The following is a 17,467-nucleotide window of genomic DNA, read 5'->3' on the forward strand; positions in this document are numbered from 1 at the left end:
GAGGCGGAGCCAGGCTGCCCCTCCCCCGAGGCAGCCCCCTGAGGGTCACAGGGCAGCAGTGGCCAGTGTGGCCAGCACCACCTCCAGGTGTTCACGGTGCATGAAGGCCACCAGGCCGCCCCGGTTGGCCCAGCGCTCGGCCCCCACAGCGCCCCCCGCAGGCTGGCTGTAGGTCAGCTCTGGCAGCGCCCCCCGCTGGCCGGCGCGCCAGGCCTGCAGGGCAGCCTCCAGGTCCACCATCCCTCCGCCCAGGGCCCGCAGGATGGCATGGGGGGCGCACGAGTCCCACTTGAAGGTGCTGCCCTCCGAGAGGACGTAGGCCTCGGCCAGCCCCAGGATCACACACAGCATCTTGTAGCCGGCGCCCGAGGCGAAGCGCAGCTGCTCCCCATACAGGGGCCTCAGCGCCCGCTGGATGGCCGGCGTCTCGCTGCGGCTCAGGACGACGGAGGGCTCGGGGCGCAGCGGGGGCCGGCTCAGCGAGCACAGGCTGGTGCCCTGGTACGAGACGCCCCAGTGATACACGCCCTGCCACCTGCGCACAGGAGAACACCATGGGGACGGTGCCAGCTGCCACAGGGAGCAGCAGAGGTGGGGCTGACGGCAGCTGCTCAGGAGAGGAGCTCAGGGCTGGGCTAGCAGGGGGCTGCAGGTCGGGAGTGAGGGGCACCAGCAGAGCTGGGGGGAGCCCAGGGCTGGGCTAGCAGGGGGCTGCGGGTCGGGAGTGAGGGGCACCGGCAGAGCTGGGGGTGGGGAGGAGCCCAGGGCTGGGCTAGCAGGGGGCTGCGAGTCGGGAGTGAGGGGCACCGGCAGAGCTGGGGGGGGGGAGGAGCCCAGGGCTGGGACAGCAGGGGGCTGCGGGTCAGGGCTCAGAGGCACCAGCACAGCGTGTGAGGAAAAGGGTTACACACACCCCAGGAGGGGTCCCTGCCATGAACTGAAGCTGATCAGAGAGAGCCACGAGCCACTGTCAAAGCAACCCCCCGGCCCACTTCTCTCTGCCCCAGTCCCTGGGGGAAGGGTGGGGTTGGTACAGGCCAAGGGCTCCACCTAGTGGCCTGCCCTGTGTGGGGTCCCCAGCAAGGTCCAGCTGCTGGGGTGCCTGCAGACCCCCCCCAGGCCAGGGGCAGCGCCAGGATGTGCCCAGGGCAGGCTCAGGGGAAGGTCCGGCGGTGAGGGGCAGGTACCTGTGGGTGAGGGGGTCCTCCCGGAAGAACGGCTCGTTGATGACCCCCAGGACCGGGTCCCCCGAGCTGCGGTCATACGCCCCGATGAGCACCAGTGCCGAGCGCAGCCCGGACGGGCAGATGCCACCAATGGGCGCCACGCTGGCCTGGCCACGGATATACTGATTGGTGGAGTCTGCCAGAGAGAGGGCGGCGTCAGAAGCAGGCTCCGAGCCCCGCCCGGGCAGAGCACGAAGCCCCCCAGCCAAAGCCACATTGCTCCCTTTGTCCTCGCCATGCTGGCATGACTGGTACTAACTGGGGGTCTCGGCCCTTGAGCTGGGGATGTGGGTTCCCTCCAGGGCAGGGAGGAGCCACCGTGGGGGTGAGGCCATGGGTCAGCACCTTTTCCCAGCCCCAGGACAGGCCGGCCGCTCCCGCGCCCCTGGTGTCGTGCTCTGGGATGGCAGCGAGGGACCCCCTTACCGATGGGGTCGATCCAGATGGCCAGTCTCTCCGGGGGGATTGCCAGCGCCACGGTGTCCAGCGCCGGGTCCTGCAGCGCCACCTCCTGGTGGATGGCCGCTGCCAGCAGCTCGGCCGCCGGCTGGTTCCGGTCCAGGATTTTGAAGAGCAGCGAGGCCGTGTCCCGCTGGGTCGCGCACACCTGCACCACCAGGGTCTCTCCTGAGGGTGGACGGACTTAGCCAGACGGGGCAGGCTCGGGGGCCCCCAGTACAAGGGGGCTGGAGTCAGTGTGATGCAGGGGGGCTCCCCAGATCAGGGACCTCCCCCACCCCAGTACAGGACCAGCTCAGACCCCCAGCACTAGCTGCCCCAAGCCCTCCCCACCCCATGCTGGGATAGCATGGCAGGGGGTGGGGGCCCTTATACCTTTCCCAAGAACTCAGCCCCGGCCACCATGCTGCATGGGAGACCAGGGACCCCACTCAGCCAGGGACAGCGCCCCCCACTGGTAGCTCCATCCTGTCCCCACGCCGCCGACTCACTCACCCAGGCTGTTCTCAAACTTGTTGGACTCCTCCCCGCAGATGTGGCCGTGCAGCTCTGGGAACTGAAAGAGACAGGGCAGGGGGAGCTCAGGGTAGCACAAACCCCTTGTCTCAGGCCCTTGAGACTCCACCTCCTTTCGTCTAGGGGTGAGGGGACCCTGGAGGGGGGTGTCCATAGATGGGGACCTAGGCAGCTCCTTGCCTCGGGGATACGATGCCCTCCCCATGCCCCCAAGGGGCACCCCCTGCTCCCGCCTGGCCCCCCCCCTCTCTGGGGATGCTATTTGGATGCAGTCGGACAGGCAGAGGGGAGAGGCCCCAGCCCTGCAGGGTGCCCACGGGTACCTCCTTGCCCACGTCGTGCTTTATGACCTCCTGGATGAGCACGTCCGCCAGCGTCTTGAAATCCTGCACAAACTTCTTGTTCTTGTCGGTGCCCGTCTTCTCCTCAATGAGCAGCTGGAAGAGCGCCTCCTCCTGGCGGCACAGCTGGGCGATGCGGGCTGACTTCTCCGACGCACCCACTAGGCTCTTCAGCAGGGCCGACATGGTGGAGCGGGGGTCTGGAAGGGAGGCAGGGTTAGATGGCACCCAGGTTCCCCCTACACCTTCCCACAGGCCACGAGAGACCAGAGCCCACCAGACGGTGAAAAGGAAGGTCCAGTGATTAGAGGGCAGGACTGGGGGAGTGGGGCTCCCAGGTTCATGGGGAAGGGAAGTGGGGCTAGCAGGAGAGCAAGGGCTAGGAGCCAGGACTCCTAAGTTCTATTCCCAGTTCTGTGCCTGACCCGCTGCACGACCTTGGACAACTCCTGTCTCCAGCCCTCCGTTTCCCCTCTGAAATGGGGAGACATGAGACTTGTCTCCCCTCTCATGGGGCTGGGGTTCAGAACAGCCCCTAGCTGCAGGGCAGGCTGGAGAGGGGCCAGGACCACCACCCGGCATCGCGGTGTCAAAGGGGTTAACAAAACCCATCTCAAAATAGCTGGGTCTAAAGCAGCAGCTGCTAATTACAGGGCCCGGGGAGGTGCCCTGAGAGGGGGAGCCACCTGGCAGGCAGGGCAGGGCTCCCCCAGCTCCAAAGGCTTCTGGGAGAACGGCACATGCCAAAATTAACCCAAACTGTTACCAGATGTGACAGAGGCTAGGCCGAATGCCAGAGGGCAGGGGACTGCCACAGGGCTCTGGCCTGGCCTGGGTGGGGGACGTGCCACGGGGCTGTGGACTGAGCCATGGGGCTCCAGCCTGGCCTGGGGACCGTGCCATGGGGGCTCCAGCCTGGCCCGGTTGGGGACGTGCCACTGGGACTCTAGCCTGGCATGGCTGGGGACGTGCCACGGGGACTCTAGCCTGGCATGGCTGGGGACGTGCCACGGGGATGTGGATCGAGCCACGGGGCTCTGGCCTGCCTCACTCCCCCAGGCAAAGGCTCCTTGTGGGGGATGCTGGCTTTGGTCCCACGGCAGAGCACTGGGGCCAAGCTGGCAGCGCATGGGGGAGGGGAAGGAGACTGAGGCAATTCCCCCAGCCCCTCCGGCTGCCAGCTCCCCCGCTGGCTTGGAGGGGTGAGGCTGCCTGGTGGGGAGCAGTTGGCGGGGTGCAGCCTGCCAGGCCTCGGGAGGGAGACCCTCACCCACCGGTGCCATGGGCTTGCCCCATCAGAGCTCTGGCCTCCCCAGGGGGCGCCAGCCCCCTCCCCCGGGCCATACAGGGCCAGCAAACAGCTCCCTGGTCCGGGACAGAGACCGCTCCCCTCCAGTGGGACACCCCCTTGCCTGAGTCAGGCCCCCGCCCAAACCGGGAGGCCCCACATTAACCCCTTCAGTGCCAGGCAGCATCCCAGGCCGGAGCCAAGCCAAATGGCAGCAGCAGCTCCCCCCCCCTCAGCCTGTGTCCTGCCCCCCCACACCTGTCAGTTCCCCCCCCAGCCTGTGTCCTTCCCCCCAGCCTCTCAGCTCCCCCCAGCCTCTCAGCTCCCACCCCAAGACTGTGTCCTGCCCCCCTACACCTGTCAGTTCCCCCCCCCAGCCTGTCAGACTTCAGCCTGTGTCCTGCCCCCCGAACCTGTGCCCTGCCCCCCCAGCCTGTCAGTTCCCCCCCAGCCTGTGTCCTGCCCCCCGAACCTGTGCCCTGCCCCCCCAGCCTGTCAGTTCCCCCCCAGCCTGTGCCCTGCCCCCCCAGCTTGTCAGTTCCCCCCCAGCCTGTGTCCTGCCCCCACCCGAAGCCAGGCCCCGGTCGAGTGCAGCATCCTGCAGCCCCTGGCCGGCCCCCGCCGGGCCCCCCGTACCCGCGGGCTCAGGGATGCTGCGGCCGCTCGCTGGCGCGGACAGTCACGGGTGGGACCGTCCCGACACCCCCGCGAGGGGCGGGTCCCCGCCCGGCCATGTGACGCCGCGGGGTTAACCTCGTCGGCGCCGGGCCGCCCCCCACCCCTCCGCCAGGTGCTTGGGCGTCGAGGCCGGGGGGACCCGGGTTAGGACCGGAGCCGCCGCCCCAGGCCCCGGCTGTGACCCCCCGTCCCCGCTAGCCACAGTGGTTATCGCTGGGGAAATCGAGGCACGGGTCAGGCCAGTCAGCGCAGAGCCTGGACTCGAACCCAGGAGTCCTGAGTCCAGCCTCCCCCCCAGGGACCCCACCCCCTGGCCAGGGCCAGGAACAGAACCCAGGAGTCCTGGCTCCCGCCCCCTCCCCCCACTGCCCCATTCGCGGGGGTCCGGACCCTCCCCGGGCCCCTCGGCGGGTCGGAGCCCGGAGCGGGGCAGAGTTGGGCCCGGATCGGGCCCGCCCGGTAAGTCGCTGTTTCTAACCTGCCAAGACCCGAATTTTGGGTTCTGGGTTTCCCAGGCAACAGCTGGTGACATCAGCGCGAAAGAATCAGGACAACTCTCAGGCCTTGGTGATGTCATCAGTCGTTGCCATGGTGAAACAGCGAGCTCTGAACTCAGGTCCTGACAGGTCAGTAAAAGAGGAACTGATTTCCGCTCTCAAATCATTCTGACACCTGGCACTTTACACACGTTCACGAACGAGATCCCGGGACCGCTCCCCCCTGCTCAACAGGGGAAACTGAGGCAGGGAGGGGGAGACTTCAGCCTGGCTACACAGCAAGGCTGGCACAGCTGAGGACAGAACCCAGGAGTCCTGGCTCCCAGCACCGTGCTCTAACCAGTAGACCCCACCCCCCTCCCAGAGCTGGGGATAGAACCCAGGAGTCCTGGCTCCCACACACCCCCCACCCCCCGTTAAAGCTGATTCCCCACTCTGGCACTTCAGGTGCAGAAGGTGGGGCCCACAAGTATTCTAAAAATTAATATTGGCCACTCCAGGGTGGTATTAAATTCCCAAGGTTACAGGTTCTCTCTGACCTTGGCTGGGTAGATGCTGCCACCACCCCAATGCAAAACCTCTTGGAACCCAGGAAGGCGCACTTGGGAATTCCTCCCTGTGGGGCACCCTCAAGCCCTTTCACAAACACACACACACCCTCGGGGAAGAGCTGAGAAAGGAAATCAGTTGTAGCCACCAGCTAGTTAAACAACACGGGGACGAACCTCTTAGGGCACCAAAACCCAGTCCTGTTCTTAAAAAAGGTAAATTGTATTAAAAACAAAAAGAAAGGAAATACACCTGGAACTTAGGCTTTTGCTGGATTTAAAAAACCCACTTACAAAAATCAAACATCAAGAATAACCCTGAGGTCCAGCATAAAGGTTACTAGCAAAACAAAAATATGTGGGGTTAGCCCTGAGGAGTCCACGGGCCAATAAGAAATAACCCTAATCGTGTTTTCCTAGACATGCCCTAATTTCCTTATGCATCGGGGGGTTCAGATCAGCAGTCTCTCCGGATGATCTGATGGTTTTTCTTAACTGGCTTAAAGCTTTTCATGCTGCCTGTTCCCCACTTCCCCGGAGAACTGCAACACACAGACAAAGGGAAGTTTTTCCCCCAATTTTGAAAAGTTCTAGCCCTCCCATTGGCTTTTGTGATCAGGTGCCCACTCCCTTCCTTTTACCTGTGGGCTTGTTGATCCTTTACAGGTAAAACAAGTAGAAAACAGACACCAAGAGGAAGTCCATAGCCAACTGGCTGGCTGGGTGTCCACAAAAGGGAGCTACCTCCCTCTCATTTATCACCCCCCCCGCTCTAACCACTAGGCATTTCTTCCTTCCTTTATAAAACTAAATCGCACCCCCCACCCCATGGACATTCTAAGCTGCCCCCAAAGGCTGGGAGCCCCCCCAGAAAGACCCTCCCTCTGCCCCAGGCACTATTCAGCCCACTGCCCCTGACAGGTGGGGAGGCCCAGCCTCGCCCACTGCTCCCTGGGACCTGCTCCCTTCCTGCAGTGGATCTGGGCAGGATCCCTGGGCATGGGCTTCTCATCACCCCCGGCCGTATCAGGCTCCTGGAGCGATGTCCAGCAGCACCCGTGTCCCCTCCAGGCCCCTGGAGGGAAGGGAGCTGAGCCCAGAAATGATCTCACAGGAGCTGCCTTTGGGGTGGGAGGGGAACACACGGGGGAGGGCAGTGCTGGGCCGCAGGGGCCGAAGGAAGCAGGATTTTTGCTGGGTGTTTACAGAGAATCATAAATCCAGGGGCCTCAGGGCCCAGCGCCATTGAAGGAGCTGTTCCCTGGCCAGGGAGCCATGGCTGTGGCTAATGGCCCAGTGGTTTATGCTGCATTGTGTGTTTTTATCCTCGCCCTGTGATGGCCAATGGCTCTGGAACGCCCCTTCCTTCAGGGGGCCATGGCCCTGCAAGCCCCTGGCTGGGGGCGTGGGCCAGTGTGGGATGGCCTAGGGCTGCCTAGAGAGCCAGCCACAGCCAGGGAGGGAATGGCACTCACTGCCTTCACTCCATTGTGCCACGGTACCATGATCCCGACTCGCAGCCGGCTGCTATGGGCTTCCTCCTCCCTGGGCTGCCGACGCCCCTCAGCCCCGACCCGCAGCCCCTTGCTATTCCTGGGATCCCCCTGCCCACGCCCCTCGCTCCCAACCTGCAGCCCCCCTGTCAGCCCCGCCCTGGGCTCCCTGCACCCCCAGCTCTGCTAAGGCTTTGTAGCCTGTGAGGAAATGGCTTTACACATCCCCCACACACACACACACACACACACGTGCGCACTCTGGGGCAGGCCTGGTTCAGGCCATTAGCCCCCAGCCTGACTCTGCTCAGCCAGCCACAGACCAGGGGTGCTGCACACTCTGCCCCCACTAGGTGGTGCTCTGAACCCTGATCTAGAGTCAGAGAAGCAGCCGGCGGGGGGATGTTCTGATTGGCTAAGAACTGGAGAGATTTTCTGGCACCCAACAGCCCAGGTTGAACCCACCCAGCATCCACCCTGGCCACAGCTGGTGCTAAAAGACCCCCCCGCCCCCGTGGCAGTGAGATGGGCTGGAGGACTCAGTGACGATGAACGTTTCTCTATCGTGCACTCGGACCCGGGTGCCCAGGTTCCAGGGCTCTGGACACACCCGCTGAAACTCCCAGGCACCGAAAAAACCCTTAGATGCTTTGGAAAATCTTGATTGTGCTACTGGGTTCTGAGTCTTCTGCACAGGGCCAGACGAACCTCGGTGCTTCGCTTGGGAGCTGTTTGGGCCAGGGACCGGTTTCTGGTTCTGGGTTCGTACAGCGCCTGGTGCACGGAGGGCCCGGGCCAGGCCTGGAGCTCCTCAGCAGCACTGCAATGCAAGGAGAATAAGAAGTCACAGTAACTGGGCTGCGGACGTTGGACGGACATTTTGGCACCTGCGTTTGAGCTCATTGTGTGATATTTTCACATGAAAGTTTAGGCAGGACACAAAGTAGAACAGGTGCCTGATATGTCCCTGGAGGTCCGCAGTGGCCTCACTGCCCACGGGGCAAATCCCAGTCATGGAAAAGATAGTGACAAATTCCTCCCACCCCAGAGCAGGAGTTTGCCAACACACACACAGATAGGCACACATGCGCACCCCCGCCCCCCCCGAACTAGCATCTACATTCAAAACCCAAACTAGTGTTAGCTATTACATTACCTGGCACCATGGCCCCTCCCTGTACAGCTGTTAACAGACACTCAGAACACGCTCGGGCCTGCTGAATGACCTTGGACAAGTCACTGCTCTGCTCAGTGCCTCAGTGTCTCCATCTGTACAATGGGGCCATGGATCCTGCCCTGCTCTGTAAAGCACTTTGTGACACTGTGAAAAGTGCTGAGTAAGCACTGGGGGTTACTAGGGGATGATTATGTACAGGCCCAGCTCCCAGAGTCATGTTCGTACAGGAGAGTTTCCGTTTTCATCAAACAAAAACAGACAGTCACTAGCTCTCTTGGTTGCAGAGAAAAACTGGACACGTGACTGAAGTGGAAACCTAAAAGCTCAGACACCAGAAAGGGGGGATAGAGAGAAACCCAAATTGATTCATATTTTTAAAAAACTCATCATTTTTATGCCACTCTCGTGATTTTGGCGGCCCCGGCCATAGGCTGGAACAGCTGGGTAGGACTATTCCCCCCCCGATTTGCACTAAATCCAATTGCAAACTCCCCCACTTTATAGTGAAACCAATCCCACTCCACCTGCAGACAATCAGCTGCCATGCACCCCTCCCCCCCTTTACTGCCACCCCCTGGAGCAGGCATGAATTAACGTCCTCCCCGGGACCCTCCCCCACATCAGCACCTTGTACCCCGCTCAGCAGCAGCCACAGCTAACTACAAGTGGGAGGGAGGGGGTGCATGTGGCCGGCTGCTGGCCCTGAATAGGACCTGTAGGGCTTTCCTGGGTGAGGGAGGACCCTTGCCCAATTCTAAGCGCTTGGTGGGGTGAGATGAGCCCTGCAGCACCTCCCCCTGGTGGATGCAGGACTGGGCTCGGGGTACGACTGATTTCCTTCAGCCCTGCATGTCACGCTCTTGGCACAGAGTTTGCATCAGTGGCTGCAGCGGGCTGGGCAGGCAGCACCAGTTCACGGCTCTTTTCAGTGCCCAGCCTGCCCTGCGAGGCAGTGAGAGGCTCGTAAGACGCCCTCCCTGTGGGGCTCATTGCCCAGTGGGGTAGGTTCTCTGGCCTTTTCAGCTCTGATTCAGCTGCTCGGTGACAAGCACGTCAGCAAACAACACGACCAATGGACAGCCCCGGCCCTACGAACGCTGCAGCCCACGCGTGGTTTTATGCACATTCTGCAGTGCTGGTAGGATTGTGGCCTAAATCCACAACATCTCTTCCCCCCGCTGCTGAAATGCAGCCACCTCTGGTGCAGAGCACACCAGCCATAAGCACAGCACCTCCCAGTCCAGACACCCTGGGCCAGGAGATTCCAAGCCCAGCTGTAACTGTGGCAGGGGGAAGGGCAAAATGTAAATGTGTTTGGCCAGGGCACAAAGGACAACCCTTTACGCTGAGGAAACATGTCATGGGCCCAGCGGGTTTAACGATACAGACCAAGCTGGCGACCACTGGGTACACCCAGAGATGGCTGCAGGGCGCCCAGGTGAGCGATCTCTCTGTGGGCTGCATGGAGCAATGGTTAGAGCAGCCATGTTCCCGGGGGGGCTCCCCCACAAAGAGGCAGGCATTAAAACAAACCCTTTCCAACCATTCATTGTTATTTCCCCATCTCTGCTCCCTTTACGGTCACAATGCAGCACAAGCCCCAGGCTGTAGCTACGACTCCTGTCCTCACAGAAACCCCGGCGCAGCGAGACGCAGCCTGCAAGACACAGCACACAAATAAAAGTCTTTTAAAACAAAACCTCAGCCCAAAACCCCAAACGAAAACCAACCAATCCAACAAGAATCGGGCTAATGGATAAAGAAACTGACCTGACGTACAAAACTGAAACCTGTCCTTAAGGGCGTCTGTCCCTTCCTCCCCCGTGTCCCCACGGCTGCATCTCACTGAAACTGCACCTGCCTTAGGGCAGGATGGTTCCTCTTATTTGTCTGCAAAGTGCTGTGCAAACTGTCCCACTCTGTGTGTGATAATTCCATGAACATTAGCGGTAAAGCACAGACAAGAACCCAGGAGTCCTGGCTCCCAAGACCCTGCTCTCAGCCCTAGAGCACACGCTCTCCCAGAGCTGGTCACAGAGAAAATTCCCAGTCCCCCTCCCCTGAACTTCCCACTAGTTCACACACCCCCAGCACTGGGAAGAGAACCCAGGAGTCTGGACCCCCAGCACCTGATGGCTCAGCCATTCCCACACCACCACCTCCTGCGCACGCACAAACTTACACACAAGTTCCGAATCAGTCAAGGATTTTTTAAATGACTTTCTCCTTGCACCTGAGGCTGGGGAGGAGCAGACAGAGTCACATGCCTTGCTGTGCATTTCTGCAGAGAAGCCATTGGCCCCGGCCCTGCATCCCTGCTTTTCCACTCTCTCTCCCGCAGCCAGGTTCCCCACTCATGGCATGGGGTTCACTTTTCTCCCGATGGAGAATCCCACGGAGAGTTGGGATGGCAGAGACTGTGCCTGAGGCATGCCCGCCTCCAAGCTGCTATCGCCCCGTGTTCAAGGGTGGCTTCAAACAGGAAAAAACTCCAGGCATAAAGCAAAGATTCCAGCCGGTTGGAGAGAAGAACCGAACCAAAGGGGGTGCTGAGCATGTGAAAATCTGGCCCAGGAGTCGATGTGGTTGGCTAATAAATGGCCCCAGCAGCCCCTGTGTTGCTCCAGGACTGGCTGGGGCCGCCAGGAATATTTTAGGGCACCTGCAAGTCCAGACCTAGCTCGAAATCTGCCTCTTCCCTTTCCCCATCCGGAGGTTTCAGCTAATTCCCCCAGGGGAAGTCGTGCTCATGGCACGACCTCCCAGCCCCTGCATCAGGGCTTGGGGCCGCTCACAGGTGGGGCTTCCTTTAGCCTCACCACCCCCCTGCAAGGGAGGAAGTAGCTCTATTTCTGTCCTTCTGGTGGGAAACTGACGCATGCTGAGGTGCAGGGACCTGGCCAAGGTCACTGAGGAAGGGAGCCCAGCCTTTGGAGCCCCAGCATAGGCCCAAAGCTGCAGGAGAGAGCCAGGCTTGCTCGGCCCACGCTGTCTCCTTGAGGAGTCAAGAGGACCCACAGTGTGGGGCCTACGGTCAATGGATGCACAGGCCCATGAGCGTCAGGCCCAATGTTTTCCCCAGGAATTGAAATTGGGGGGGTGTTGGAATATTTGGGGGGCGGGGGGTGAGGGCCAATGAGGGTTGAGACCATGAGGGCAAAGGTGGACTGTATGGCACATAGTAAAAACTGAAAAATGTTTCACGACTATTTTATTAGATTTAACTCATGTTTTAAAATCATCACAAAAATTAAAGTTGGCTACTCAAGGCTACTATGAAGCACGACATCTACATCCGTCTTGGTTTCTTGTTCTAATTTTGCACAACTCTTTTGGTGTCTTCTTGTGTGTCCGTTACTTCCAGGCCTTCATGACATGCTCATGATCAGGCAGACGGCGACTTCTTTCAGAACACAGAATTCTATTCCGTGAGGAAGAAGAACGCTCGGCTGTCGCTGTTGTGACTGGGAGTAGAAAGAGACGAATTCCTACGTCTTTCATCCCAGGAAACAGAGCACAAAGATTGGGTCGAACCACTAGTGACGATAAAGAAGTTGAAGTTAAATCTTCATTTGTTTGTCGGATGATATTCCACTCTGTGTTCAAAATTCTCTATTCTGTCCTGAGCACATGGCAGCCCTATTGCTGGTCGTGCCTCGCTCCGCTCAACTGTCGGTGTTTTATAAGACAGGCATCTGTAAAAGCTATGTAGAGGTTGAGCAGAATCCAGAAATCGCATTGTAGATTTGTAAGAATCGAGTCTCTGTACTTTTTCAGCTGGCTTAACAAACACTTCTTGTCATTTTCACTTAAGGACCTTCATTAGTCAACTTCTGGACTGAAGTCTTTGTTTCTTCCAGTACATTTTCAGTGGATAACTCTCTGATTGATCCAAGGGTAGCTTCTATTGCTGGACAAAGATCGACTACTGTTGTAGCAGATGCCTGGATGACATTGTTTAATGACCCAAGTGGTTTCCACAGTAGACTTACGAGAGAGAACGGCGATAGTCTTCTCTGAACTTAGTAACAAAAGTAGTCCATCAGCCTCACTACCCAGATCTGTCCTATCCTGGGGCATACTTTCCAAAGCCGGTAATAACGGTTGCAGTAATTTTAAGACAACAGCCAAGAATCGCTCATGAGAAAGCCAGTAGGTTTTCGCAGGTTGGACTAATTTGAACTTCAGTCCCAGTGTATCTTCTATTTGTTTCCAAGACGTTCAGTCCTTATGGACTCTTGCTGAAAAAAAGGGTATAATAAAGCCATTACATTTATGGCTTTTTAATGTCTTTTGAAGATTCTGCAGCTTGTACTTGGGCTAGCTGGAGTAGATGGCCTCTGCAGTGTGTATAGGAGAGATCAGAGTTACACTTTTCTCTGAGCAAAGCTTGTGCTCCACTATGTCTTCCAGAGAAGTTTGTAGCTCCATCAAATGCACAAGCAGCCACCTGTCTGGGGTTCAACTGACAAGCATTTAACTCTTCTAAGATGCCACAGATGCAGCTGATGTGTCTTCTCTTACCTGAACACCCAGAATGCATCTGCTGGCCTACCACGGACATCAACATACGCCATGACTTAACACTTGATGCCTAGTTGCACTTGTGCTTCATCAGCCATGAGTGCACATATTCTGAATATGGCGGGAGAGGTCTTCACTTTTTCAACGGCTGAGTCTTTCGCTGTTGCACCGCATGTGTCTAGCCAGTCAGCTGAGTTTCTTGCAGAAAGATAGGGAGCATTTGCTGGTCTTGTTCGAAACCAGTGTCCAACTTCAGGATTAACAAATGACAATGCACTTAACATTGGCCTCCCGTTTGTAGCGTGTGGTATCTCTTGCTTAAATAGAAAGTAGGTACAACAGCCATGTTGGTTCACATAAATTGAGTTATGTCTCCAGCATTCTTAACAGCCTCATTAAGTTCTTCTAAAATTGGCTTTGACAGTGACGGGCTTATAAGGCTTTCTGCATGTTGATGCAGTCCAGAGGCCCAGTGTTTTGCAGCCTTTTCATATAGGTTGTCAGTATTGGCTTAGCTGATCAGTCTGGCAAACCAAGCTCCTCCACTTTACTATATAAATCCATGATATGCCCACATCTTGAATACTGCATACAGTTCTGCTCACCCCATCTCAAAAAAAGGTCTATTGGAATTGGAAAAGGTACAGAAAAGGGCAACAAACATGACTGGGGTACGGAACAGATTCCATAGGAGGAGAGATTAATAAGACTGGGACTTTTCAGCTTGGAAAAGAGGCGACTAAGAGGGGATATGACAGAGGTTTATAAAATCATGGTGGAGAAAGTGAACAGGGAAGTGTCATTTACCCCTTCACTTAACACAAGAACCAGGAGTCGCCACATGAAATGAATAGGCAGCAAATTTAAAACAAACCAAAGGAAGTGTTTCTTCACGCAACGCACAGTCCCCCGTGGAACTTTTTGCAAGGGATGTTGTGAAGGCCAAAATTATAACAGGGTTCATGGAGGTTAGGTCCATCAGTGACCATTAGCCAGGATAGGCTGGCATGCAACATCCTGCTCTGAGTGTCCCTAGCCTCTGTTTGCCAGAAGCTGGGAGTGGACAACAGGATGGCTCACTCGATGATTGCCTGTCTCTTCATTTCCTCTGAAGCACCTGGAATAGTCACTGTGGGACGACAGAATACTGGGCTAGATGGACCATTGGTCTGACCCCGTCTGGCCATTCTTACATAAAAGATATTTATAATAATAAAAAAGTGTAGTACTGAAACTCCCCAAGATAATGACCTCTTGAGACAGCGATGATGTGAGATAAGGACCTTGGCAAATAAGGCATTTTAAAAATGTTGTCCCACTAGGAAACATATATTTATATAAGTTTCCCAGTCACAGAACTAGCATTCTGGAGCGACGTCACTAAAACACAGTCCAGTGCTCTGGCCACGGTTTGTCGTGCCACCGTTCATCCTACCGCTCCGTCCCCAATGGCCCTGCACCGTCACTTTCTGCTGCCCCCTGCCACGTGACCTCTGCGAGTGGGTCTCTCGCGGTTCCACCGGATCTTGGGGGGGGAACCTCGCTGCTAGTGCAGGCTGGGCTGTCTCCTGTCCTGCAGCAGGTCTAAGCACTTAGACCTTATCAGTGAGTTCAGCTCCAGTGGTCACTTAACGGAGCCTAAGCAGCTCTGTCTTTAAACAGGAGAGAGGGGCAGGTCAGATAGTGCCTGTGCCCACCCCACCAAGCAAAACACCTGTCCCCACCCTCTGTCTGTGCACTGGGATCTGGCATCCAAACTTCCTGCTTAGCGAGTGCCGTTCAGTTGCGGGTGACCAGGGCTTAGTTTGCAAGGAACGAGGTGCCGGGGCTCAAGCAAGTTTGTTACTTTCCTAACTGATGTGACAAGCCCAGAGGTCCCAGGGCTCCGCACTGCTGAGCCTGGAGCTCAGCCCTGGCAAGCCCGAGCACAAAGTAAGCACGGCGGGAGACCCCCTCATTCAGGCAGGCCGAGCACAGGTCTGCTGCCCTTTACTCGTACAATGAGGAGAACAACATTTCATGACCCCCACATTTAACATGACCAGGATTTGTAACTGACACCAGCCAAAATCGATCGCTTGGGCAGCACAGCTCTGGCTGCCGGATACCCCGGCAGAGCAGGCGAGTCGTGTAACTACCCTGAAGCCTTTCCACCCGTCCCGGCTCATCACTAGCCGTCAGGGGAGAGCTCAGTCAGGCCTCGCTTATAAATAACCAGTTGGAACCATTAGGGAGGTCGATGTAGCTGAGACGAATGTGCCGACATTGTCATAAATAACAGCTGTATGGGGAAGCTCGGCTTTGTTCAGACTTTCCCAACCCATTCTGCTTTCTCGGGTACAAGTATTTTCTCATACACTGTAGATGCTTTTAAAGTGCGTATTCATGTTTCAATTTCAATTCAAGCTTCCAACCCATGACTAAATTAGCAACACTGCATGTAACTGGGGCGGGGGGGTTGAGGAAATTCAGCAGGGCCTACTTGCCCCCTAGGAGGCGGGTCCAGGGAAATCCCTGCCATGGGGACCATCTGTTGCCCTCCTGCACAGCACAGGCCAGCGACCCGCCCCCAGTGATTCCTGCATCCCCATGGTGCTGGCTGAGCCATGGCATGTCTCAAGGCACCGTCTCCGAGTGGTGGAGAACCCGCCCTGGCCCCGGCACTGGAAAGAACTCCACCTTATGTCGAGCCTGACTTTGCCTTGGAGCCCACATGGTGTCACTTGGAGACCGGGCGCCAGCCGCCTCTGGACCCTGCCTTGAACAAAGGAACTGGGCCGCACTCAGCTGCTGCTGGGGGGGGGCTGGTCCATGCGGAGCCTGTTCCCGCTTTCGCCACATCCGGTTCTCAGGCCCCTGCATGCAGCTGCTGATCCCAGCCCTTCCCTTCCACTGCTGCCCTCCCCTGCACCATAGTCCCGCTCATGGCCTCCAGCCACTGCAGCCTGTGTCCGTCTGGCCACCGCACGTGGCTCCTGGTGGCCATCCAGCAGCTGTCTTGCTAAAGCTGAGTCTACTAATGCTGCACCAAGGTCCCACCCTGTCTGGCACACCCCTGGATCCCAAAGACCCCCATGGAGGAGGCTGGCAGGGCTGGCTTATGTGGGGTCCTCATTTCTCAAGCCCTGAGCGTGCCTAAGGCTCTGCATCTGCCCCAGCCTGCAGGTTCCTTGCCAAGGCGGGGCTGTGGGTGCAGCACCGGGGATGGGGGCTGGGGAGGGAGAGCTGTGGGGCATTAGATGAGATTCCCAGATGTTAGAGCTGGGCAAGAGCTTTTGGGGTCAAATAATCCATCCTTAGTTGTGCTGGTCTGGGTGCCCATTTCCAGGCTAGTTGAGATCTTCCAGGCTGATCTGATCTATCTCTCTATCCATCCCCCACACCCCCTCTTTCAATCTATCTATCCATCCCCACACACCCCCTCTACCAATCATCTATCTATCCATCCCCATACACCCCCCTCCATAAATCCCCTCTGTCTATCCCCACACACAGCCTCTATCTAATCTATCTCCCCCCACACCATCTGTCTATCTCCCCACACCCCCTCTATCCATCTATCTATCCCCCCACACCCCCTCTATCTATCTATCCCCACACCCCCTCTATCTATCTATCTATCTATCTACCTATCCCCCCCACACCATCTAATCTAATCTATCTATCCCCCCACACCCCCTCTATCTATCCCCACACCCCCTCTATCTATCTATCCCCACACCCCCTCTATCTATCTATCTATCTATCTACCTATCCCCCCCACACCATCTAATCTAATCTATCTATCCCCCCACACCCCGTCTATCTATCCCCCCACACCCCCTCTATCCATCTATCTATCCCCCCACACCCCCTCTATCTATCTATCCCCACACCCCCTCTATCTATCTATCTATCTACCTATCCCCCCCACACCATCTAATCTAATCTATCTATCCCCACACACCCCCTCTATCTATCTATCCACCCCCCCCCCATCTAGAGCAGGACAGGGAGACCTGAGGATTTTCACTGGATGATTCGCTACTTGCACTTGGCGCCCCTCCGCCTCGCATCGCCCCGGGCCTGTCCCCCGTGATAGCGGCTCCAGCGCCCCGTCTCACCTGGCCGGCTCTGCCCGCGGGCAGCGGAGCAAGGCGGGCGGCGGTTGCCGGCCCCCTGGCTGGAGCGGGAGGTGCCGGGACTTGTCTCGCAGGGCGGAGGGGGGGATCGCTCGCGTCTCGTGCTTTGGGCACCGGTGCCAAGGCAGGGAATGGCCGGGCCACGTCCGGGTCCGGCCCCTCCGGAGCGGTGGGACCCGGGCAGGGAAGCAGCAGCTCCCAGGTGCCAGGCGAGAGGCTGCGCCGCACTGAGCGCAGGGCAGCGGAGGCGCCGGGGGCGAGACCTGGGCAGCGCCAGCCGGGGACAGGAGCCGGCAGGAGGCTTGGCACGGACCCCCCCTCCCTTGGCGATGGACGGGGACGCAGCGGCGGCGGGTGGGGGTCCGCAGCTGCCGGCTGGGGCCGGCCGGGGGGCTCAGCCGGGGCCGCTGGCTCTGACCCGGGGCAGACAAACGCTGCTTTGGGTTCGCCCCCCGGGCCATTTCACCCCGGGCTCTGGACCTGCCCCGGGGCGCGTTTATTTCGCCGCCAGCAGCAGCTCCTCCAAAACCCAGCCCTGCCGCGGCGGGCGGGGGGGTCCCTGGTTCTTTAAGGGGCGGCCGGGCCGCCCCCTCCCCCGG

General features: G+C 58.3%; 1 protein-coding gene across 1 annotated transcript; it reads right to left on the minus strand.

Annotated features, from left to right (window-relative positions):
- Positions 1 to 45: 45 nt before the first annotated feature.
- LOC144277459 (inositol polyphosphate 1-phosphatase-like) lies at positions 46 to 17,329 on the minus strand. The gene is given in 8 exon segments (XM_077838215.1): positions 46 to 535; positions 1,188 to 1,362; positions 1,653 to 1,853; positions 2,181 to 2,241; positions 2,525 to 2,742; positions 16,851 to 16,955; positions 16,958 to 17,287; positions 17,290 to 17,329. Coding segments are annotated over 8 exon segments (1,620 nt in total).
- Between the last annotated feature and the right edge of the window lie 138 nt (positions 17,330 to 17,467).

Source organism: Eretmochelys imbricata, chromosome 20, assembly GCF_965152235.1.
Source record: "Eretmochelys imbricata isolate rEreImb1 chromosome 20, rEreImb1.hap1, whole genome shotgun sequence".
In the NCBI taxonomy this organism is placed as follows: domain Eukaryota; kingdom Metazoa; phylum Chordata; order Testudines; family Cheloniidae; genus Eretmochelys; species Eretmochelys imbricata.